The sequence below is a fragment of the Bombina bombina genome, chromosome 3, assembly GCF_027579735.1.
Source record: "Bombina bombina isolate aBomBom1 chromosome 3, aBomBom1.pri, whole genome shotgun sequence".
Classification (NCBI taxonomy): Eukaryota; Metazoa; Chordata; class Amphibia; order Anura; family Bombinatoridae; genus Bombina; species Bombina bombina.
The window spans coordinates 672,674,945-672,701,012 of NC_069501.1; the positions used below are offsets into that span (position 1 = coordinate 672,674,945).

At 36.1% G+C, this 26,068-nt stretch overlaps 1 protein-coding gene across 1 annotated transcript in view; it reads right to left on the reverse strand.

Annotated features, from left to right (window-relative positions):
* The window catches only part of UNC45B (unc-45 myosin chaperone B), an 83,866-nt gene that overhangs the window by 41,030 nt on the left and 16,768 nt on the right, over positions 1-26,068 (reverse strand). Inside the window, exons 4-13 of the mRNA XM_053707426.1 lie at positions 14,329-14,504; positions 12,815-12,904; positions 10,554-10,721; positions 9,159-9,324; positions 6,337-6,510; positions 5,120-5,291; positions 4,147-4,447; positions 2,595-2,689; positions 2,292-2,433; positions 2,013-2,153 (exon numbers count right to left, since the gene is read on the reverse strand). Coding sequence (XP_053563401.1) covers positions 2,013-2,153; positions 2,292-2,433; positions 2,595-2,689; positions 4,147-4,447; positions 5,120-5,291; positions 6,337-6,510; positions 9,159-9,324; positions 10,554-10,721; positions 12,815-12,904; positions 14,329-14,504 — 1,625 coding nt within the window. The remainder of the gene's footprint in view (positions 1-2,012; positions 2,154-2,291; positions 2,434-2,594; positions 2,690-4,146; positions 4,448-5,119; positions 5,292-6,336; positions 6,511-9,158; positions 9,325-10,553; positions 10,722-12,814; positions 12,905-14,328; positions 14,505-26,068) is intronic.

A 26,068-nucleotide genomic window follows, 5' to 3' on the forward strand; every position in this document is an offset into this window, starting at 1 on the left:
CCCCATCTGACAAAACCTCCCTCATGGCCACTTCAGATTGGTGTGAGGGTATGACAGAGCAATTATCATCAGCGCCCTCCTGCTCTACAGTGTTTAAAACAGAGCAATCGCGCTTTCTCTGAAATGCAGACATTTTGGATAAAATATTTGCTATGGAGTTATCCATTACTGCCGTCAATTGTTGCATAGTAACAAGCATTGGCGCGCTAGAAGTACTAGGGGTCTCCTGCGTGGGCAAAACTGGTGTAGACACAGAAGGAGATGATGTAGAACTATGTCTACTCCCTTCATCTGATTAATCATCTTGGGCAACTTTATTATCTGTGGCAGTACTGTCCTTACTTTGTTTGGACGCTATGGCACAATTATCACACAATTTTGAAGGGGGAGACACATTGGCTTCCATACATATCTGAAGGCACAGACATGTTAAACAGGCTTAAACTTGTCAATAAAGTACAAAAACCGTTTTAAAACAAAACCGTTACTGTCTCTTTAAATTTTAAACAGGGCACACTTTATTACTGAATATGTGAAAAACTATGAAGGAATTGTTCAAATTTAACCAAATTTTCACCACAGTGTCTTAAAGCATTCAAAGCATTGCACCCCAAATTTTTTAACCCTTAAAATGAGGAAACCGGAGCCGGTTACAGTTTTAACCCCTCTACAGTCCCAGCTACAGTCTTTGCTGCGACTTTAACAAACCCAAGGGGTATACGATACCAAATGAAGCCTTCTAGGAACCTTTTCAACTACTTTCAGACCCACACACATGCAGCTGCATGTCCTGTCTCAAAAGTAACTGCGCAGTAATGGCGCGAAAATGAGGCTCTGCCTACTACAGAGAAGGCCCTTCCTGACTGGGAAGGTGTCTAAACCAGTGCCTGACGTAAAAAAACGTTCCCCAAAGTTTATAAAGTGTGAATTTCAACATAAAGCTGTATAAAATGCCCAAATAAAGCAATCGATCTAGCCCATAAAAGTTTTATAGCCCATATTAAGCCCTTTATTCTGTTTGAGACTAAGAAAATGGCTTACCGGTCCCCATGAGGCAAATGACAGCCTTCCAGCATTACACAGTTTTGTTAGAAATATGGCTAGTCATACCTTAAACAGAAAAGTCTGCCAACTGTCTCCCCCAACTGAAGTTATCTCATCCAAACAGTCCTATGTGGAAACAGCAAACGATTTTAGTTACTGCTGCTAAAATCATATTCCTCTCACAAACAGAACTCTTCATCTTTTTCGGTTTCAGAGTAAATAGTACATACCAGCACTATTTTAAAAATAACAAACTCTTGATAGTAGAATAAAAAACTACAACTAATCACCACATACTCTTCACCATCTCCGTGGAGATGCTGCTCGTTCAACGGCAAAGAGAATGACTGGGGTGGGCGGAGCCTAGGAGGGACTATATCGACAGCTTTTGCTGTGCTCTTTGCCTTTTCCTGTTGGGGAAGAGAATATTCCCACAAGTTATGGATGACGCCGTGGACCGGACACACCAATGTTGGAGAAAACTAATTTAAAAAAAATAACAAAAAATAAATGCATGTGTATTTGTAACAAACTTTGCATATTTAAGAAATTAAATGGAAACAAAACCCAATTTTTTTCTTTCATGATTCAAATAGAGCATGCAGTTTTAAGAAAATTACATTTAGTCACCAATCAGCAGGCACTACCCAGGTGCTGAACCCAAAATGGGCCGGCTCCTATGCTTTTTCAAATAAACATAGCAAGAGGAACAAAGAAAAATTTACAATAGGAGTAAATTAGAAAGTTGATTAAAATTGCATGCACTATCCAAATCATGAAAGGAAAAAAATTGGGTTTTGTGTTTATTTAATCATATTAATAGTAAATAATTAAATAAGCTAAAAACAATAATTATTATCTTATTTTGGGCATTACATAATAATGAGACCCGTTTTAGTCTCCAGGAATTCACTCAAGAAATAAAGTTTCCTAGTGCCGTTATAGAGAACTGTTTTGCCGTCACAAACCTTTGGGTGTTGTTCAGGAACGTGCTGCTTAGAAAACTTTGCCAGCTGTACCAGCTCGGGTAAGACCTCTTTCACATCATAGCTGTTGGTGCAGTTCACCAGAGTGGTTGCCACAGAATAAAGGACGGTCTTATCAGCTGTCTGATTAGAGAAAAAAGCACATCTGTAAATAACACATTATTCTTTTGATATCCCTGCAGCTTACTATAAAAGAAACTGTATAGTCTACTTCACTGTGCAACTATATAAAGTCAGATGTTGTGTTGCAATACCAGATACCTTTGATAGTTCAAACATGGCTTTCAGAGATTGCTCATCTTCTACAAAGTCATCCTTTACATCAGCATCTAAGGTCAGGTAAGCCAGGCCTTCCACTGCCCACTTTCTGGTTTGTATGTCAATTTCTGGGTTGCATAACCACCTGGTAAAAGTGAGCATATACGTTAGTGCTGTGTACTCATGTAGGTCACATAAATAATTCCTTTATTTATATTTATTCAAAAAAAGATTCCAACTTAATGTAAAAAGTTTTCATATATAGAAACACATAAGAAACATATAGAAATGTTCTGCGATACTTACTTTCTGCACTGCTTAGCAAGTTTATCTGTAGAACCCTCAGCAAACTGCCTTAATGCATAATCCGTACCACCAGCGGAACCGAGTTTACAGAGTCCCTACAGTGAAAAAACAAGATATGAGAATTTTGTTACCCCTACTTTATATACAGATGTATGTGTGTTCTCATGCTATTTTCATCTAACTACATATCTGTGCCATCTTAACTAGGCCACAACAATCCTAATTATTTCATTTGATTAGCAAACAGCATTGACTTTTGATTGAGTTTTTTTCTGTATAAAAGAAGGAACCTAAAAGACAACCATGGTGAGGAACAAAATCAAGGAGGACCCATTGCTATAAGACTGGAAAATATTGATACATCAAAAAAGTGATTTTAATCCATGACACTGGCAACAAAGGTCAGTAAACCTATTCCCATAGCTATCTCATTGTTTGCTCTGAACCTGTCTTCCATTTCATTAGGATAAGGAATCTACAAGTAGCTATTTGCACCCACCATCTTATGCAGAGAGATTTATTTATGTGCTTACAAGATCAGTTTTTATTCCCATTTCACTCTTTTATTTCTCAAATTTCTTCTTCCGGTGAAATGTAAAAGATTGTCAGTAAGGTGAAAGATACCTTCATGTTAAGAAAGCAAACTATGTTTTAAATATTATAGGGTGAGTCATTGATAATTTAAAATATTTTATTACTCTAGCTGCAAGAATTACATGACAATGCCTCTCCTTCATTGAAGGGACATTGTACACTAGATTTTTCTTTGCATAAATGTTTTGTACATGATCCATTTATATAGCCCATCTGGTAGTATTTTTATTAAAATGTATAGTTTTGCTTATTTTTAATAACATTGTGCTGATTTCAGACTACTAACCAAGCCCCACAGTGCCAGATGTATATGTGTGTTTACAGACTACTGCTGGCTCCTGTTTATGCTATCTGTCTTTTCATATGCAAGGAATTAGGGGTTGGGGGTGTCTGCTCTTCTTGTTTTTCCAGCCCCTTTCAGTGGGTGTACCAGTCAACCTCATCAACAGTGCTAAAGTGGGAGCTTCTAAGTACGTTTTTTTTTAAAAGGTTTTTTACTGGATTTTTAGATCAGTACTTGCACATATTCTTCTTTATAGTAGTGTCTATTACATGCAGTTATATGAAAATTGGTGTGCACTGTCCCTTTAAGGAAATATAAGTTTGGATACAAGACACCTATTATGCTTTGTATGTACACATTTTATTTGTGCCAATTTGTAGCTAAATATCTATGCTAATAATGTTGTATTTACTTGCTTTGTGGGGAAAAAATCTTCCTACCCAATTTAATGAAAAACAGTCCAACCTCGGATCTGTAAACAAGTCTAACATTTATCATAGCTATGACAATTACTGAACTAAAGATACTATTGAAATTTCAGCCATATTGATTTTCAACAATACAGAATTAAAAGCATTAGTAAAATTAGGCTTTTTATGGGTACTTTATGTAATATAATAGCAATTATGCCAAAAAAAAATCTGTATATAGTGTTCTTAATAATAGCAAACTCACCACCAGAGCACGAATCTTAATCTTTTCATTCTTTGTCTTTTTGTAGATCTCTTTCAATAACGACACGCCATTGGTGATGATAAAGGAGGCCCGGCTGAGCTTTGTGGAGGCATGAATCAGAGCTTCTACAGCCACAAGTTGATCTATTTCTTTATCTGATGCAGTCAATGCAACCATCATCTCCATTACTCCCTGCATACCAAGGAGCTTGTTTCCAAGATCAAAGGGCCCTTGCAAGATACCAGATATGGTCTGTATGGCATGCAAGTTCTTCTCCATATTCTTTGGGTCAAAACTGCCTCTTTACGAAATCAATAACATTGTGTTACAGACTTTGATTAATCCAATGTTAACATTCATTCTTATAAATCAATCAGTATGATTGATATATATTAGAAACCAGGTTCAACATTGAAAATAGCTGCAACTATATACAGTATGTATGCATTATTTGTACCAGTTACAGTAATCTGGAGATAGTGGTTTTTGTTTTTGGAAATGATAAAAGTCGGTAAATAGAAACAATTTAACATGTGAACAGTATGTTAGATTTAGATCTTTATAAAATGCATATATATGAAGCATTGCTGTATTTGTTTTCTAGCCTGAAATACAAGGGATGGCTCAGCATTTATACCAGGGGTGATCAACCTTGGCCCTCCAGAGGTTTTGGAACTACATTTCCCATGATGTTCAACCAACATATCAGCTGGCATCATAAGTAATGTAGTTCCAAAACCTCTAGAGCACCAAGGTTGATCATCCCTGATTTATACTATAAGGTAAATCATATCTCCTCAAGCTCCAGATGGACACATTCTGTAGATCAATGTACAAATTGTTTGTCTGTCATTAACCATTTAAAGGGGTTCATGATACTGGGAATCACAGATCTAATTTTTCTAGCAGTTTAACCTTCAGTGTTATAATTAAGGTGGAAAAAAGCTAATATCTGTAAAACAATATAACTTACGTTATATATTCCTCACAGATTATTCTGAAGTTGTCTCTCTCAGGGTCACACCTTAAGTCATCATAAAGCTTATTCAGCAGAATAGAGGCATTTATTCGTGTGTTCGCAGTCAAAGGAAGACAATTAGGTAGTTCTGGTATTTGACTCAAAACCTTTAGAATCTTCTTCAAACCTAGAAGAGAGAACAGAATGTATCATGGTCTTCCTTTGTGCTGTACATTAGCTTCAGACTTCAACAAAGAAGACAGCAATTACCAAATACAGTAGATATGAAAGTGGAGTTACAAAAAGTGTACTTACAAAAACTTTAAAATGTAATTCCTCATTAATTAATTAATGCAATTTATGAAAATAAAACAACAGCACAGTATTCATGAATAATTTATTATGCTATCTGTTGCTGTAAAATACCTCTAAAATGTTCTATTCTTCCTAGAAAGGCTGGTGCTCACGTTTTTGTAACCCGAATATGCTGCAAAATGTTGTAGTTTGCCAGACCTGACAACATATTGCACATTAATCTACTAACAGCTAGCCTTATTTAGTCACAGTCAGCAAAAATGTTAGCACACCAAGTTTTTCAAGTGGTTTACAAAACCATAAGGCTTAATAGGTGACAGTTTTAAAGGGACACTAAACTCAACATTTAACCTCTCAGTAAAATGATTCATTAAGGAAAATAAATCAATATTACAATATATAGTCATTAGTTTTATTTCTTCTTTTTGCTGTAAAATAACTCTGAAAGTGTACTTGTTCCACTTCCTCCAGAGAGTCTAAGCTGTCTCCATCATACTTAAGTAAAATACATTTACCAAAGCCAGCAGCAATCTACACAGTGGTTGGTTAGCTCAGAGCACAACCTCATTTGTATGTGTCCCTACTTGGTCATAGCTATTAGCTAAAGAGATCAAAAACATGGATTCCACCTGCCATCTCAATTTAACAGCACCAGACTCTGCTTCTCCAGTCACCTGGTTCCAGATGTTAAAACATATTTATCAAAAGCTACCGATATGTGTCCTAAAGCAAATGAAGCCATTCACTTATGATTAAAGAAAAGCCACAGTGGTATCACAGAGCATATTAAAATTGTTTACATGGATATTCTGTATATCTGTAAATAGTTTAAATATAAGTAGATCTTTCTCATAAATCCCCAATAGGTTCCTTATCAAAGGCTCCTCATTATAATTTTTCTTTTCTCTAGTGCTCACCTGTGTCAACCACAAAAAGTGTTTTGGAGTTGTCTGTATTCCTATGTAAGACTTTACGAGGGATATTTTTGTTCAGCAGATTCAGCGCTTGATCCCTGCCATGCCCAGATACTTTCTTACTGGAGAGCATATCCAACAGAAGGGTTGTGATCATTTTCAAGTCTTTTTTTGTGTCTGAAAAATAATGTTAATAAGTATTTAGGAACCAATTTAATGGATTTATATACTTAAAAAAAACATTTATTTTTTTTGACCTGTGTATATATTAAAAACAACTATTTCAATGACAATTTAATAAGATGACTATTCTTCCTCTTTCCAGGTTGATGCTATGTCCTTTTTATGCATTTGATGATGGTTCCACAAACCTGATTGTGGACAGATTTCTCACATACGTTTGAGTAGTGACTTTAACATCTTCACTGAGTATTACATTGTTATAAACCATCTACAGTGCAAATTTTTAGGAACCAAAGCTGATATTCATTAAAGAACAAAGAAAACAAGCCATCTAATGTAATGGTGACTTACAGGAACAGTGTATCACAGGCGGCTCAACTCTTATGGCTTATGCAAGCATTTTTGACAATTGTGACCGACTGCAGTCTGTAAATGTGTTTTGCTACTCCCATACAATGTATCAGTACTGCTATTATCTGTTTGTGGTTGAAAATGAGTCTTACATATTTTTTTTAGCAACACGTAATTATTAGTGAAATGGTAATGTCATATATCAACAGTTATTCTAGTAATATTACAAACTCAACTGTAACTTAAGAACAACTCAGAAGAATGATGGATTTACATCAAAAAGCATGGTGTTCCTAAACTTTTAAGAATTCTAAGAAGACATGAAAAAAGAGTAATTTTAAGGAAGTAAATAAAAGTTAGGCTACATACAGTAAGTCAGAACGAGTATGAATGTACGTTAGTATTAGATATAAAGGGGTGGTATGATTATAAACCAACTATGACCCAACTTTCTAAACTCAGGTACACTAGACAAATATAAGAAATGTAAGAAAATGTATAATTTGCCTATTCCAGAAACACAAGCCAGTTTGGAAGTTACTCTTTTTCAAAGACACCATTTGCAACTGTCCTGCACAGTTAAAACATGTTCGTTATTTTTAAACAAAAATAGTCAACTTGCTATTTATAGGTATATCAGGCCGGCTATCCACACATGACAGACTTGTCACATTCCGATGACTTTAAAGCTAAATTTGGCACTTGTACTAGTCACCTGCTGGCGTTTTATAGAAAAAAATAAAAGTCTAATTATACACTCAGGTATAAAATGCAAAATCAGAATAGCTGATTCTAACCATTTTATACCTGAGACTTGTTATAACTAGGTTTTTAAGTCCCAGATGTAACACACTATTAATTTTAAGGCACACACACTATTTTTTAACAGTACTTGGTATGCTTTAAAATAAATCATTGGATTGTCAGTGGTGGGCTAGATTACAAGTGGAGTGGTAATTACCGCTCCCATACTAACTCTGCTCAAATTCTGCTCTTTGTGCGAGTCCGTAAGTTACAAGTTGAAAGTAAATATTTATTGCGCACTAACCCAACATGCGCCAAGGGCAATGGAGAGAGAACAGTGTGGAAAAAAACTATGCTTGCGCGCTAACCTGAATCGCCATAAGCCCCCTACTCTAATAACCCATAAACCACTCCATAGCCCATCATAAAGTCCCCACTACACTATTAACCCCTAAACCGCCACACCCCCATCACAAAGTAACCCACTACACTATTAACCCCTAAACCACCACACCCCATCGCAAAGTAGCCAACTACACTATTAACCCCTAAATGCCACACCACTATCTCAAAGTAATCAACTGCACTATTAACCCCTAAACCACCACAACCCTCAGTTACTTAAAAAAATACTTACATTGGTTAAAAACACTACCATTACAAAAAATAAAACACCTATTATTACAAAAAATGTAAAACCTACCAATACAAAAATAACAAACAAATGAAAAAAAATAAAAAAATTATGCCTATTATAAAACCCGACTGAAAAAAAACCATTTCCTTATTTTCATCCTGGCGGTGCTCTTCTTGCGATCATCAGCCACACATTGAATGTTTAATGCAAGGTACCCCTTTTATATAGGGGTACTCTTGCATTCCAATTGGCTAGAAAAATCTTTCATTCTATTGGCTGATTTAATTTTGAATTTAAAATCAGCCAATAGGATGAAGTGCCACTGGGATGAAGCTGGAGCGTTCCACTCGTAATCTTGCCCAGTATTCATTATAAATTAAATGAGCATTTATTGTCTTACAAAAGACTTTGTACTATGTAAAATGGTAAAAATCAAGCAGATTCCAGTTTGAAGTATTCCCTTAGATATTCAGTTAAACTTGGCTGTTTTAAAATTCAGGTAAAATTCTCTTAATTTGAAAATGGTGAATGTTTTCAAAATAAGTCCTCTCAAACCCTTGTGCAAGCAGTTGAGTTTAAGTGACTTCAGAAAGGATGAGACTTAATTGTCATCAATATGCTCACTACCAGTGTTCCCTCTAAGGCCAGTTTTGTGTGCGGCCCAGCAGCGAAACAGTTAATTAGGTAACCACACCCTGCAATTAGCAAACACTGCACAATGCAGATGGCAAGGTATGGTTCTCTTGTTAGCTGCACACAAAACTGTCCTTAGAGGGAGCACTGCTCACTACATATGTATATGTGACTCTTCAAAAAACACATCTGCACCAGCTTTTTAAAGAAGTCTTCAATTATTTTTTTTTATATTTTAAACAATAATTGATTACTTTGTATAGAAAGCTTTCCTTACCCAAAACCAAAGCTTCTTCTTTTCCATGCTCCCTCTTATCCTCGCCAGTTAAAGAATCCACAATGTTCTGCACCAGGTTACATGTCGCAAGGGCTATCTCTTCATGGTCTACAGCCATAATACTGCAGATTTTGTCAAAACCCACTACATGCAGAATAGCTGTTGCCTATAGCAGAGAAAGCACAACTTTGTTTAGATTTAACAGAATAAACATAACATGTCTTAAATTGAGTTGCATTTTTTTATGGTGTAGCTCTAAGTATTTAAATAGGAACCTTAGTTTCTGCCTTTGATGTTATGTCACTGGGTTCATTATAGTTTAGTGTGTTTTTGGGATATAGGTACATATACATATTTTGCTTATTGTGAGTGGTTACTATCAGTGGTTTGTTTACATTTTAGGTTGCCCTGGCAACTATGCATGTGTATTGAATGGAAGATTTGATCCATACATTTCTCAAGGAAGTATACACAATGCACGGTTGGCCAGGTTTACTTAACATATGTACATGCTGTACACTTTCCTTTTTACTTTCTTTTGTTTTTGATGTTTATAGAAGGTTATTAAATGTACACTCAAGTCAAAATAAACTTCTATGATTCATATAGAGCATGTGGTTTTAAGACACTTTCCAATTTACTTCCATTATCAAATTTTGCTCAGTCTTTTTATATTCACACTTTTTGGAGAACAACATCCTACTGAGCATGTGCACAAGCTCACAGGGTATACGTATACTAGTCCGTGATTGGCTGATGTCTGTCACATGATACAGGTGGCCGGAAAATTGGAGAAAAAATAAATTTGTCAGAAAAAAAATCTACTGTTTATTTGAAATTCAGAGCAAGTTCTATTGCATTGTCTTTTTATTATGTACAGTACTTGTTAATTATGTAATTCTACTGCATTGAGTGATCCTTTAAGTCACAAAATCTTCACAATAAAATTGTATTAACTTTAAAAGTTTACTGATTGCCTCTTTACTTATCTCAGAAGTTAAAAGGAAAAAAAAACTTTTACTATTAAAGATACAAAACTGACTAAACAGCATATAATATGTGAAAAGATGAACTATAAAGAAATAAGCTGAAGCCAACTTGGTCCGATGACAATGTTGTTTGTGATTTTACTGTTTAACAAACATGACTATTGGGTCACAGAGCAAATTATGGTTTAATGTGAAAGACTTGATTTTTTTAACTAATTTCATTACTGTATATTTTATATCCTCCCTTAAATCAAAATAGTAACACTCATATTTTAACTCACACTATAATAATATGTAACATGAAATAATAGACATTTACAAGCCTCTGTTGCAATTGCCGACTGATAAACAATTTTACGATATCTGTGAAATGATTTTTTGTATATATATAAACAAATGGACTTACCCGTGCCTTATGCCCAGTGCACATGCCAGAAAGAGTTCTTACTGCAGACAAGATCAGCTCTGGATCTTTGGTATCCACCAATTGCATGAGAAGATTCACACCATTATTCTGGAAAATCCGTTCAGCACCAGCATCTTCTCTTCCCAGGACTATGAGATTGTTGGCTGCCTGGTACATGAAAATGGTAGGGGATTAGATAATGTTTTCCTACTTATAATAGTGTCACACAAATGGGCTGAGCTTTCAGTAAGAACAGACCTTCTTATCGTATGCCCTTCTCTCTATGAAATGCCTCCTTATCTTATCTCTCCCTGTATGAACAAAAGCTAATACTTAGGGTCCAATTGTTAAAACTTCCCCTAGCCAGACATGAAAAACCACTGTGACACTAGCAGGGAGTTCCCTCAGTGAATTCTATAAAAATGGGGCTGTACCTGCGAGTGGCAAGCTGTCTCTCATAGAAAGTAATGGAGCTTGCTAGAAAGGGAAACTTTGATGGGAGTTAGCAGGAGCACACATTAAAAATGAAATATTGCAGCCAATACAAATCAGATTACTCTGCTTTCCACATATAGGGGCCGAATTATCAAGCGCCAAATGGAGCTTGATGCCCCTGTTTCTGTGCGAGCCTTCAGGCTCGCCGGAAACAGAGGTTATGAAGCAGCGGTCTATAGAGACCGCTGCTCCATAACTTGTCTGCTGCCTCTGAGGCTACGGTCTACAGGTCTGCCTGATCCTATACGATTGGGCTGATTGACACCCCCTGCTAGTGGCCAATTGGCTGCGAAACTGCAGGGGGCAGCATTGCACAAGGAGTTCACAAGAACTGCTTGTGCAATGATAAATGCCGACAGTGTATGCTGTCGGCATTTATCGATGTGCGGCGGACATGATGCACTACATTGTATCATGTCCGCTTGCACTATGATAAATTGGCCCCATAGTATCTTACAATTTCCTCTATTTTCATATGCAAGTGTTTTGCTATGAGGGAAATAAGTGCATTGCGTATTTTGAAACAATCTGCAAGAAAACAACGTAAGATCCGCAAGGGGGGAAATGATTACTGAATACGCTAGACTTGGTAGAGAAATTTCAGCTACTCCCATGGAACGCCCCTGTTCAGCCCACTAACACACTAACAGAGGAAAACTCTGCACCTGAAATCATTTATTTCTTTCCCATAAAATATGAATTTTGGCTTACTTTTTATTCTACATCAGGTCTTTATAAGTCTGAGTTTATAAAAGACTTACATATATTTAAACAGAAATTGGTCTTTGGAAAGTAATGTCTAATAAAATTCGAAATTAAATAATTTCCTTTAAAAAAAACATGAAAGTACAGGCCACTTTTCTTTTCTTTTAGAAAGTCTAAATGATAATTAAGAAAATGTTTATTATTTCCTTGCCACCAAATTGCATAAGAACTCTAGGTACATATCCTTTCATTTCTTTGGATTCTTTAGTACACTTATATGCATTTAAAAAAATAAAATAGTTTTACAAATGGTTAAGAAGTACAGCAATGGTTGGACTATCTATGCTTTCCCCATTTGAATGCTTGGGAAAAAGCAGAAGAAATATGATAATACTATTCCTGTGTATCATGCCCTATTGCTTCAGTAAGGGGATGACCCTGGAACTGGGAGATAGTAAGTAGTATGAGTGATTTCTGGAATGTACCAGGTGGGTTCTTTGCGCTACCTCCAGTTATAGGTGATTCAGATCTCGGACATGAGTATTCTTATTACTCTCAGCCTGCTTGCTTCAATTTGTGACTCATGCCCTTACTTGGTTATATCTTCTTTATTTACATGTATTTTGTATATTCACACATTTTATCTCTTTATAAGGCTATTATATATTTCTTACAATTCCACATTTTAGTATTTGAACTTCTTCTATGATTAGTTTTAATATTATAAACCACTATATTCCATGTGGATAATGCACTATGAATGCACTAAGCGGGTGTGATAATGGTAAATCCTTGCAGTATACTATATATTATGATGTGCTTTTAACATGTATTTAATAAAAGAAAAGAGATTGTACTTAATGTTGCCCTCCCCCCAAATGGTCATCCAATAACTGTAAAGTGGTATTAGATTGAAAATAAATGTTAATAATCCCCAAACCACATCTTCAATATAATTTCATTGTTTCACTAGTTGTCATGATTTCTCTGAAACAAATGCCCAAGAGTTTTAAGAAAAAAGAAACTTCAGAAAATACAAGTAATTCATTTTCACCACTCACCTTCTCTCTCTTTTCTTTATCACTGTTCTGATCAAGCAAGATGTCAAACATCTGCTGAACTCTGGAGTCGGTGGAAAACTGAACACGTAGCTACAAGAGAATCCAGGACATCATCAGTTTGGGGAGGATAGGTATGTAACAGTGCCTGGCACTACAGCTATATCTCTCTACACGTTTAGGGCTAGATTACAAGTGATAAGGGGTATATCGTGGCTCTTTATTGCAAGTTGAAAGTAAGCGTGTTCGTTTGAGCGCAATTGAATTTAACGTGCGTTGGGATAGCGCAAGTTCAGAGCTTTGGTTAAGTGTTGCGCTCAACTAAAAAGTTGCACAACAAAACATCAAAATTACATTTAGCAGTACAGTTACACTCATAATAATACTGTCTGATAAAAATTATTTTTAAAAAAATTGCATAAAAATGTTATAAAAGCTCAAAGATATGAGGTCTCAAGCATTAGAAAATAAAGGGCTGCAAAGGGTTTTAACACATAGATGCATGCATATATATGTTTATATGTGTGTACATATGTATTTATATGTGTATATATGTATATACAGACATATATACAAACAAATAAACACATAAAAACATATGTACACACATATGGACTTTTAAAGAAGTGCATTGGAGCCCTTTGCAGTCAAGTAGCTGAAAACATGTAATTTCATATTTATGCAATATCCAAATTTAATAAAGTGTTATAGTGTGTGTTTACTGTAAATATTTCACATTCCAATGTTCTTCACATAGGGAAATATGTTCTTCTAAGTGTTTATAAATATATCTTACATATACCTGTATATATGTATACCTATATATAATCATATATATATATATATAGATAGATAGATAGATAGATAGATATTTTAACAAAACATTTTATATATATATATATATATATAAATAAACAGAACATATTATTTTATGAGAAGAACAATGGAATGGAAAATATTAATATTTCATGTCAGGTTGGCGCACTTGAGTAAACACAATTAGGTTTGCGCGTGAGTATGGGTATTATTATGGGATTTTTTTCCACTTTTTTCGTGTGGAAAAATAGTCAAGGGTTAAAAGCTACTAGAAAAAATGTAAATATTTTATTTATCCGCTGCAATCGACCAGGACTAGAGGATTAGGGGAAATTTCAAGATATATATATATATATATATATATATACATACACATACATACATACATACATACAGTATATATATATATATATATATATATATATATATATATATATATATATATATATATATATTAAAATACATACAGTATATATATATCTACATATATATATATATATATATGTGTGTGTGTGTGTCACTTGGGGAATGATAAGCAGAACTCACAAAATGTAGTACTTGGAAATTAAAGCAAATATCATATATGCAATGAAAAATTATACTGTATGTACAAGATAGTAAATACCAATCTTTCTTGGCTAATATTAATACACAGCCACAGCTATGGTATGAGAAAATACATATAAATCAAGAATGATTACCTTCTCCTGTATTTCAGACCCAAGACGGTGTAGTGTCTCCAGGAATGTCCTATTCTTTGGTTCAATTGTTGAACATCTTTGAACATCCTTAAATGCTTGATCCAGTTTCCCAAGTTTCTCCAGTGCCTGGCAGCGTCTGAACAGAGCTTTGACATCTGATGCATCCACATCAATAGCTAAAATCAACATAAAAGTAAAAAAAACAGAATTTATGCTTACCTGATAAATTACTTTCTCCAACGGTGTGTCCGGTCCACGGCGTCATCCTTACTTGTGGGATATCTCTTCCCCAACAGGAAATGGCAAAGAGTCCCAGCAAAGCTGGCCATATAGTCCCTCCTAGGCTCCGCCCACCCCAGTCATTCGACCGACGGACAGGAGGAAATATATAGGAGAAACCATATGGTACCGTGGTGACTGTAGTTAGAGAAAATAATTCATCAGACCTGATTAAAAAACCAGGGCGGGCCGTGGACCGGACACACTGTTGGAGAAAGTAATTTATCAGGTAAGCATAAATTCTGTTTTCTCCAACATTGTTGTGTCCGGTCCACGGCGTCATCCTTACTTGTGGGAACCAATACCAAAGCTTTAGGACACGGATGAAGGGAGGGAGCAAATCAGGTTACCTAAACGGAAGGCACCACGGCTTGCAAAACCTTTCTCCCAAAAATAGCCTCCGAAGAAGCAAAAGTATCAAATTTGTAAAATTTGGCAAAAGTGTGCAGTGAAGACCAAGTCGCTGCCTTACATATCTGGTCAACAGAAGCCTCGTTCTTGAAGGCCCATGTGGAAGCCACAGCCCTAGTGGAGTGAGCTGTGATTCTTTCAGGAGGCTGCCGTCCGGCAGTCTCATAAGCCAATCGGATGATGCTTTTAAGCCAAAAGGAAAGAGAGGTAGAAGTCGCTTTTTGACCTCTCCTTTTACCAGAATAAACAACAAACAAAGAAGATGTTTGTCTGAAATCTTTTGTAGCCTCTAAATAGAATTTTAGAGCACGGACTACGTCCAAATTGTGTAACAAACGTTCCTTCTTTGAAACTGGATTCGGACATAAAGAAGGTACAACTATCTCCTGGTTAATATTTTTGTTAGAAACAACCTTAACCATCTCCGTGGAGATGTTGCCTGTGCAACGGCAAAGAGAATGACTGGGGTGGGCGGAGCCTAGGAGGGACTATATGGCCAGCTTTGCTGGGACTCTTTGCCATTTCCTGTTGGGGAAGAGATATCCCACAAGTAAGGATGACGCCGTGGACCGGACACACCAATGTTGGAGAAATTCACTATAATGGATCTAGCTCCTACTGGTAATGTGCAAGAGTTCACAGTATACACTATATGCCAAAAGTATGTGGTGCCTGGCCATCATGTCCACCTCTATGACATCCCATTGCAAAACCATGGACATTAATATGGAGTTGCCCCCCACAACTCTTCTGGGAAGGCTTTTCACAAGAATTTGGAGTCTGTCCGTGGGAATGTGTGATCATCCAAAAATATATTTGTGAGTTCTGGCTTGCAATAGGCATTCCAATTCATCCTAAAGGTATTCAATGGGATTGAAGCCAGGCTACTTAAGTTCCTCCACACTAAACTCTGAGCACAGGGGCAGAGTCATGCTAGAACAGGAAAGAGCCTTCCCCAAACTCTTGCCACAAATTTGGAAGCACCTAATTGTCTAAAATGTATTTATATCATAAAGCAACAAGATGACTCTTCACTAAAACTAAAGGATCTAGCCCAAACCCTGAAAAGCAGTGCCGGCCATTATGCCTTCCCCCAAACTTTATAGTAAGCATTATACATTCTGCCACTCCCAGATTCTTCCATCACAATGCCAGATAGTAAAGCATGATTCATCACTCCAGAGGACACATTTTCACTGGTCCCAATGTGCTTTACACCACTCCAGCTAACGCATGATATTGCACATATTGATGTGAGGCTTGTGTACAGATGCTCAGCCATGGAAATACATTTCATGAAGTTCCCAACGTGCAGTTCTTGTGCTGATATTGCTTCCAAAGGAAGTTTGGAACTAGGTAGTGAGATGCAACAGATGATTTTCACTATTTTTTTTCCTCTTCTACGAGCTTCAGCACTCAGCAGCCCCGCTCTGTGAATTTACTTCAAAAAGGGGGGAAGAGGGATAACGGGAGCCCTTATTAACTAATAATTACAACCGGATACCTTACCGGTCACTGGAATCGGAGGGTGTATGTGGTGTGCCTGACTTAAGAGGGGAGTTACTCGGACATTACTGTGTGAATAGTGGTAATTCACCACACCAATATTAATTTTAGCTATAGAAGTAAACATACTATGTGAATTTGTAGGGAGACCCCCTGAAGTGCAATACAAACACACCGTGTCCTGCATAAATACCGGGTCGATAATTACTTAGTGTATCAAACAGCACATGCTTCTTTGCACAAGTGATTAATTGGTAATAGTTTATTATATTCACAATTAATTCAAGCTTTGAAATAAAAATAAATGTGCAAAGTAAGCAATACTTTGTTTATATGGTATATTGACCCTTGATTTTGCAAAATTAATATAAACATTACTATAACCATACAGTGAGATATATACCTGTCTGGTTCGAATATCAAACTAATGAGATTATTTTAAATTCAATAATACATGTTAAACGATACATAACAGATCTGTATATTATCACAGGTGACTATTAGTGTTTCCACCAACTGTATAGAGTTTAGACCATTTAATATGTGTTAAAGGGACACTCATTGACCTTGCTTGTATTACATGATAATAGTAAAGTGGATTACTACACACCTATCTACAACTACATGTTGAGATTTGTTTTACATCATTGGCTTGGTAATATATGGTGGTTACAATATAATACCAGTAAAGTAGGTATACTTATCATAGGAATACTTAGTAGAGCAATATAAAGAACAAGGGGCCCATTTATCAAGCTCCAAACGGAGCTTGTGGGCCCGTGTTTCTGGAGAGTCTTCAGACTTGCCAGAAACAACAGTTATGAAGCAGCGGTCTAAAGACCGCTGCTCCATAACCCTGTCCGCCTGCTCTGATGAGGCGGACAGGAATCGCCGCAATTCAACCCGATCAAATACAATCGGGTTGATTGACAGAGTCTACAGGGGGCGGCGTTGCACCAGCAGCTCTTGTCTATAGCTGTGTGTATACAAAAGCAAACAGGTATAAAGATTGTCATTCACAATCCACATATAATATTAATAGTGAGAGATTGCAAGAGGTATAGTTTTCTATCACTAGATGGCAGTACCGTATAGACATACAGGTAATTGACTTTGTAACTTCAAAAAATATATAGATAAGGAGCATTAAACAAGTGAGCAGTAAAAGACTGGAGGGTGAAACCACAAGACAAATGTATATACAAATATAACAACAGTTTATTTCATACAAAGGATGGCGATCAGATAACTAAAATTCTAATTAAACAACAATATATAAAAAAAGGGAGGTCTCCCTCTAAAGAAATTATATCTCTGGCCACGGCCTACTAGGTGGACAGATGATTAAAAAACAGATTATGCATTTTTTTTTTATACGTTGGATTTGTATATCCATGGTTAACAATATATCAGCAAACGCTTAAATGACATAAATGGTTCTCTAAATCGATCTCAGATCATATATAAGTGAATCTCACACGAAGATATAATAACTCATTAAAACAATTTAAGGCTAAACATAAGAATTCACAATGCTCGATTAATCTACAAACCTGGATATAAAGTGATAAGTGCTAATAAAGTGCTGGGGAAGTGCTATATCGCTAATTATATTTGTGAATCAATCTAATTCAAGTAAAGAGTTATATAAATAAAGAACAATGCATAAATAAGTAGACCATAGAATGCAGCCCGTTTGTACTCTTGTTAAATAAGACACCTAAAATAAAATGCAAACTGAGAGCAATGCTACTATATATTATGTTAAATTGTGCTAGACAACTGATCCCTAGACTTTGGAAACAGACAAGGGTACCTAGTGTACAAGATTGGAGAGAACAGGTCACTAGGGTGCTATCACTGGAAAAATATCACTATCAGCACACTAACCGCATTGATGATTATCACTCTATGGTGTTTTTGTGGGAAGAGTATCAAGGGTCAGTTTAAGCACTTCACGTAAGCATAATTACTCCAGACACTTATTGTAAAGTCGGGGTAGAGAGGAATGAAATAGATAGGGGTATGCAGCGCAGCAGCACTTAATTTAATATATTTAAGTTTTGATGACACATTTAATTTGTTTTGAGTTTTATCAATGAAACCTGAATCAGTGGGTTAGAATTTAAAAGGCATATTGTTGTAATTGGGATAAGGGAATCAAATGGTTATGATAGAGATATACGAGCTGTAATATATGATTTTGCAGAATGCAATATTAATACTGTAATGTGGATTCCCTTTTTCTCATTGTTGTCAACATGTTTAAGAAATCAATAAAAAAATTTAAAAAAATAAATAAAAAAAATAAATAAGTAGACCAAAACATAAAATTAAAACAAAATAGTGAAACATAAGAAAGCCTAAACAATATGGCTAGCAACAGTACTGGGTTAATTGAAATAATACGGAGTGTCTTAAAGTGCCTTTATAATATCCACAAATTTAATAGGGGTGAATAGACCTCAGAATACAAAGATTATGAATCGATAGAGCCAAGTCTTTAGTAGAAATGTTTTTGATGCAGGCGTAATCAGAAAAAGTTTGAGAGACCCCTCGCTACTATCGCAGCTTACCCGGGTGTTCTCTATTAGTTAGCGTCTACTTTAGAGGATGTGAAAGTCTCAGATCTATCTGAGATGTCAGAGATTACTTATGAACCCTCAGCCACAGTCGCGGCTTCACTCGGCGTCCTTACTTCGACCGTTGATTCCAGCACGGACAGTGCTATGACGTCTATGATGTCTGGCTTTCCTATTCATCAGTGGTTGATCCTGTAGTACACTAAAGGTTGGAAGCATGAGAGCAAATGTATGAACGGCCGTTCAAAAAAGTTTCTCCTAGTCCCAAATGCCTCCGTCCAGATATTCCTCAGGTTGGGGTAGAGGTGCAAATGCTCCAATCGTGGTAGAGTGTTAACGCGTTTCGCCCTTGAGACAGGACTTTATCAAAAACAAAAAACTTCATAGTGCCACTATGAAAAAAAAGAATTTATCAGGTAAGTTCTTACATAAATTATGTTTTCTTTCATGTAAGTGGCAAGAGTCCATGAGCTAGTGACGTATGGGATATAATACCCAAGATTCACTAGAGAGGGAGGGATAAAATAACAACAGCTAAATCCGCTGAGAAATGAAATCCAAAAATAATAATTATGTTTTCTTTAAAAAATTCCAAAAAACTCAAATCAAAGGTACTAGAATCAAACTGAGACAACTGCCTGAAGAACCTTTCTACCAAAGGCTGCTTCCAAAGAAGCAAACACATCAAAATGGTAAAATTTAGTAAAAGTATGCAAAGAAGACCAAGTTGCTGCTTTGCAAATTTGATCAACGGTAGCTTCATTCTTGAAAGCCCAATAAGTGGCAACTGATTTAGTAGAATGAGCTGTAATTATCTGAGGCAGAGACTGCACCACCTCCAAATAAGCTTTGTGAATCAAAAGATGCCAGAGAAAAAGTAGAGGCTTTCTGACCTTTCCTAGAGCCAGACAAAATAACAAATAGACTAGAAGTCTTTCTGAAACCTTTAGTAGCCTCAACATATTATTTCAAAGCTCTTACCACATCCAAAGAATGTAAAGACCTTCAAGAGTATTTATAGGATTAGGATACAAAGAAGGAACAACAATTTCCCTATTGATGTTGTTAGAATTCACAACTTTAGGCAAAAATTTAAAAGAAGTCCGCAAAACAGCTTTATCTTGATGGAAAATCAGATAAGGAGACTCACAAGAGAGAGCACACAATTCAGAAACTCTTCTAGCAGAAGAGATAGCCAAACGAAATAACACTTTCCAAGAAAGTAATTTAATATCCAGAGAATGCATAGGCTCAAAAGGAGGAGCCTGTAAAAATTTCAAAACCAAATTAAGACTCCAAGAAGGAGAAATAGATTTAATAACAGATTTGATATGAATCAAAGCCTGAACAAAACAGTGAATATCAGGAAGTTTAGCAATCTTTCTATGAAATAAGATAGAAAGAGCAGAAATGTGTCCTTTCAAAGTATTTGCAGACAAACCCTTATCCAAAACATCCTGAAGAAACTGTAAAATCCTAGGAATTCTGAAAGAATGCCAAGAATAATTATGAGTGGAACACCATAAACAGACTTACGAGCCTATATCATAGTGCTAATCACTGAATCAGAGAAACCTCTATGACTAAGTACTAAGCGTTCAATTTCCATGCCTTCAAATGTAGAGATTTGAGATCCTGATGGAAAAACAGGCCTTGAGACAGAAGGTCTGGCCTTAAAGGAAGTGGCCAAGGCTGGCAACTGGACATCCAGACATACCAAAACCTGTGAGGCCATGCAGGTGCTATCAGAAACACATGAGATTGTTCCATTATGATCTTGGAGATCACCCTTGGAAGAAGAACCAAAGGTGGAAAAATATAAGCAGGTTGGTAAAACCAAGGAACTGCTAAGGCATCCACCATCTCCGCCTGAGGATCCCTGGACCTGGAAAGGTATCTGGGAAGCTTCTTGTTTAGATGAGAGGCCATCAGATCTATTTCTGGAAGACCCCCACATCTGTACAAGATGAAAAAACACATCTGGATGGAGAGACCATTCCCCCAAATGTAAAGTCTGACGGCTGAGATAACCCGCTTCCCAATTGTCTACACCTGGGATATGAATCGCAGAAATTGAGAGTTGGATTCCGCCCAAGAAAGTATCCGAGATACTTCCTTCCTTGATGATTGACATATGCTACTGTTGTGATATTGTCTGTTTGAAAATTAATGTAAAGTTTTTACTTCAATAGAGGCCATGCCTGAAGAGTCCTGAAAATAGTACGGAGTTCTAAAATATTGATTGGTAACCTTGCCTCTTGAGGTTTCCAAACCCCTTGTGCTGTCAGAAACCCCCAGACAGCTCTCCAACTTGTAAGACTTGCATCTGTTGTGATCACAGTCCAGGTAGGATAAACAAATGAGGCCCCTTGAACAATAAGGTGATGGTCTAACCACCAATTCAGAGAGAGTTGAATGTTGGGATTTAAGTATATCAGTTGTGAGTATAATCCCTGCACCATTGGTGCAACATGCAAAGCTGTAGAGGCCTCATATGAAAACGAGCAAAGGGGATCACGTCCGATGCTGCAGTCATGAGACCTAAAACTTCCATGCACATAGCCACTGAAAGGAATGATAAAGACTGAAGGTTTAGACAAGCTAAAACTAACTTAATTCGTGTCTTGTCTGTTAGAGAAAGAGTTATGGACACTGAATCTATCTGGAAACCTAAAAAGGTGACCCTTGTCTGAGGAATCAAGAAACTCTTTAGTAAATTGATCCTCCAACCATGTATTTGAAGAAACCACACTAGTTGTTTCGTGTGAGATTCTGCTAAATGAAAAAATTGAGCTAGTACCAACATATCGTCCAAATAAGGAAACACCACAATACCCTTCTCTCTGATTACAGATAGAAGGGAACCGAGAACCTTTGAAAAGATTCTCAGAGCTGTTGCTAGGCCAAACGGAAGAGCGACAAATTGGTAATGCTTGTCTAGAAAAAAGAATCTCAGAAACCGATAGTGGTCTGGATGAATTGGAATATGAAGATAAGCATCCTGTAAGTCTATTGTGGACATGAAATGACCTTGCTGAACAAAAAGCAGAATAGTCCTTATAGTCACCATCTTGAAAGTTGGGACTCTTACAAAACGATTTAAACATTTCAGATCCAGAATTGGTCTGAACGAATCTTCTTTCTTTGGGACAATTAATAGATTTGAATAAAAACCCAAACCCCATTCCTGCAGAAGAACTGGAACAATCACCCCTGAAAGCGCTAGGTCTCAAACACATTTCCAAAAAGCCTGAGCTTTCACAGGGTTTGTTGGAACATGAGAAAGAAAAAATCTTCCCATGGGAGGTCTTATTCTGAAACCTATTCGATACCCCTGAGAAACAATATTCTAAATCCACTGACTTTGAACAGAAACTGTCCAAATGTGTTGAAATAATTTCAATCTTCCCCCCACCAGTTGAACTGGTTTGAGGACCGCACCTAGGGGCTGGATTTGTTTTTTTTTCATAAGGCTTGGATTTATTCCAATTCGGAGATGGTCTCCAATTAGAGCCAGAGGCCTTAGGGGAAGGAGAGATCTTGTTCTCTATTCTGACGAAAGGAACGAAAATGATTGGGAGCTTTAAATTTACCCTTAGATTTCTTATTTTGGGGCAAAAAAACTCCCTTTCCCCCGGTGATAGTAGAGATAGTAGAATCCAATTGAGAACCAAATAAATTACTACCCTGAAATGATAAAGATAATAATCTAGATTTAGACACCATATCAGCATTCTAAGATTTAAGCCATAAAGCTCTTCTAGTAAGAATAACTAAAGACATAGATTTAATATCAATCTTAATGACATCAAATATAGCATCACAAATTAAATGATTTGCATGTTGAAGTAAAAGAACAATGCTAGACAATTCAGGATCTGTTAACTGTTGAGCTAAACTGTCCAACCAAAAAGTTAAGGCAGCAGCAACATCAGCCATAGAAATGGCAGGCCTAAGAATTTAGCCAGTATCAATCTTCCTATCTAAATGATCCTTAAAGGAAGTACTATTTTCCATAGGAATAGTAGTACGTTTGGCAAGAGTAGAAATAGCCCCATCAACCTTATGGACTTTTTCCCAAAACTCTAAATTAGTCACAGGTAAAGGATATAGTTGCTTAAACCTAGAAGAAGGGTTAAAAGAAGCACCAAGTTTAGACCATTCCTTAGTAAACATAGAAGAGATAGCATCTGGAATAGGAAAAACTTCAGGAGTAACCTCAAAAGTTCTAAAAACAGAATTCAAACAGTTGCTATTCTTGTTATCAAGAGGACTAGATTCCTCAATACCCAAAGTAAACAATACTTCCTTTAATAAAGAACTAATATATTCAATCTTAAAAAGAAAAGTTGATTTATCACTTTCAGTCTGAAGTAGGATTGTCTGAGCCAGAGAAATCCTCATCAGCAGAAGATACTTCACTATGCTGTCTATCAATACAAACTTCATCAGATTTAAGAGAAGTTAGGAGAGACCTTTTATGTTTATTTGAAGGTGGAATAGCAGTCATAGCCTTCTCTATGGCTACAGCAATATAATCTTTTATATCTACAGGGATATCATGTACATTAGACTTTGAAGGTTTAACAGTAGATGTATTTGTACTTATAGAAACATTATCAGCATGCAATAATTTTTCATAACAAGTGCCACATATTTGAGCTGAAGAAGTAAGATCAGCTAATTTACAATATACACGCTTTGGTAGAATGTGTTCAGGCAGCTTGGTTCCTACAGTAACATCAGAGGCAGGATCAGTTTGAGACATCTTGCAAAATGTAACAAAAAAAAAATTTAAACAAAATATCCAATTTCCTCAAAATAGCAGTTTCAGAAATGGGAAAAAATTATTATGATAAAAAAATGTATACAAAAGTAAAATCAAAAGCAAACAAATTTTGACGCCAAAAATTGTGCAAATGCAGAGAAAAACACTTTTGGCACCAAAGCTTAACAAATTAAATGACGCTTCGTGCCAAAAAAACTTGCGTCACGAAAGTCGCAAGAAATAACGTCACAGCAGACGTGACTTTGCGGCAAAATTTTTCAAGCCAAAAATGTCGCAATAAAAAGTAACATTCTGCTTTATAGCGAGCCTAAGCCCACGAAATTGTTGAAAAAATCAGACTCCAGATAGATCCCTTTTCACTTGTGCACTACAGTTAGCATGAGTCACGACACTCGTGAGTTAGTCCCTAGAGTAGAAATTTCATGAACTAACTTATAGCAAAGTTGGCATCCTATGACAGTTCCCCATTTAAAGCCATGACCCATTGTAGTGCCAATGGAAAGTAGATATCATGGTTATGTGCTGGATTCTATGCACTTGTTAGCAATGAGTGTGGCTGAAACACTTAAACTCAATAATTAGTAAGGGTGTCAACATACTTTTGGACATACTGTATGTATATAAGTCTGTGATTGGCTGATGACTGTTACATGATACAGGGGACAAGGAAATTAAAAAAATATCTGAAATTTTCCAAAACAATCTACTGCTCATTTGAAAAGTGTCCTTGCATTGTCTTTTTATTATGCATTTTAATTTTGTAGTTTTCTTGTAGTTAATAATTTAAGCTTCTACAAACACAAGAAGAGTTTGCAGAATTAAGTAAGGAATTAAAAATAGAAATACATGTTAAAAATAAATTAAATTCCCTCTTCTAAAAAGAAAAAAAAACATGTCTTGATAAAAGCTAAAAAAAAAACACAAGATTTGTGAGCCGTGAAAGTTCATAAATGACCCTAGAACTTTGGATACATGCACATATGCACAGAGTTGTCCCCTCTTTTGGAAAAAAATAATAATAATAATATTGGCTACAGTAACGTAAACAATTATTTAACCAAACAGGATCTAAAGCTAATTTAAATAGATGTTTTCATAAAGGATTCAACTAAGTGTAGAACAAACATTAACTATGCAAGGGTCTTTTTTTTCTATGTTTAGTCTTTTTTTTACCTATATTGGCAAGAAGAGAGTAGTGTCTACATGTACTGTATGTGAAAAGGTGCAATCTTTTCTGTTTCTGTATGTCAAAACAAAGTACAGTCTGATATAAAAAAAACTATTATATATATATATATATATATATATATATATATATATAGATAGATATAGATATTCATTGATATTTGAATTATTATTTCTGATTATTTAAAATTTGATAAACAGTGCAGCAGTGCAGCTGGTAAGGCCAGTCGAATAATTGGTTGCATTTGGAAATGTATTAGTAGTAGAAATAGCAAAGTTCTTATCTTATGCCACTTTACAGATCATACGTTAGGCCATATCTTGAGTATTGTGTAGACTTCTAGAGACCACGGGCAAGATTACATATGCGGCTTTGCCCACAAAAGTCGGCGACATCGTTTTTACGTGGTTTTGGTATCACATATATGTAAATTTCACCTGTTGCCCGCAATTTTTACTCCCATAAGCTAACATAGAACCGCGTCGCAAATTGGAATTACATATTCAGCGCAAGGACTTACGTGGCAAAAATGGAGACATTTTACTCCATTTTCACCTCGCCACACATAGGCAGGCACAGCAAGCCTTACGCTGAATACGTGAGCACCGTAACTCACGTAACTGCGTGTAAATACTGTATTAACTACCACCCAACGCATGCGCAATATCTATCTACCTATCAACCCCCCATCGCAATCCCCCATCACAATAACTAATCAAGTATATTAACCCCTAATCTGCCATTAACCCACTTCGCAATAAACCTAATAAATGTATTAATCTCTAATCCGCCATTAACCCACAACGCAATAAACCTAATAAACCTATTATCCGTAATCTGCCAAACATACACAACACAATAATCCTAATAAATACATTAAACCCTAATCCGCCAAACCCACACAACGCAAATACCCTAATTAGCCTATTAACCCCTAATCCGTTAAATCTGTTGGCGCTCTACAAATAACCGATAATAATAAAAATA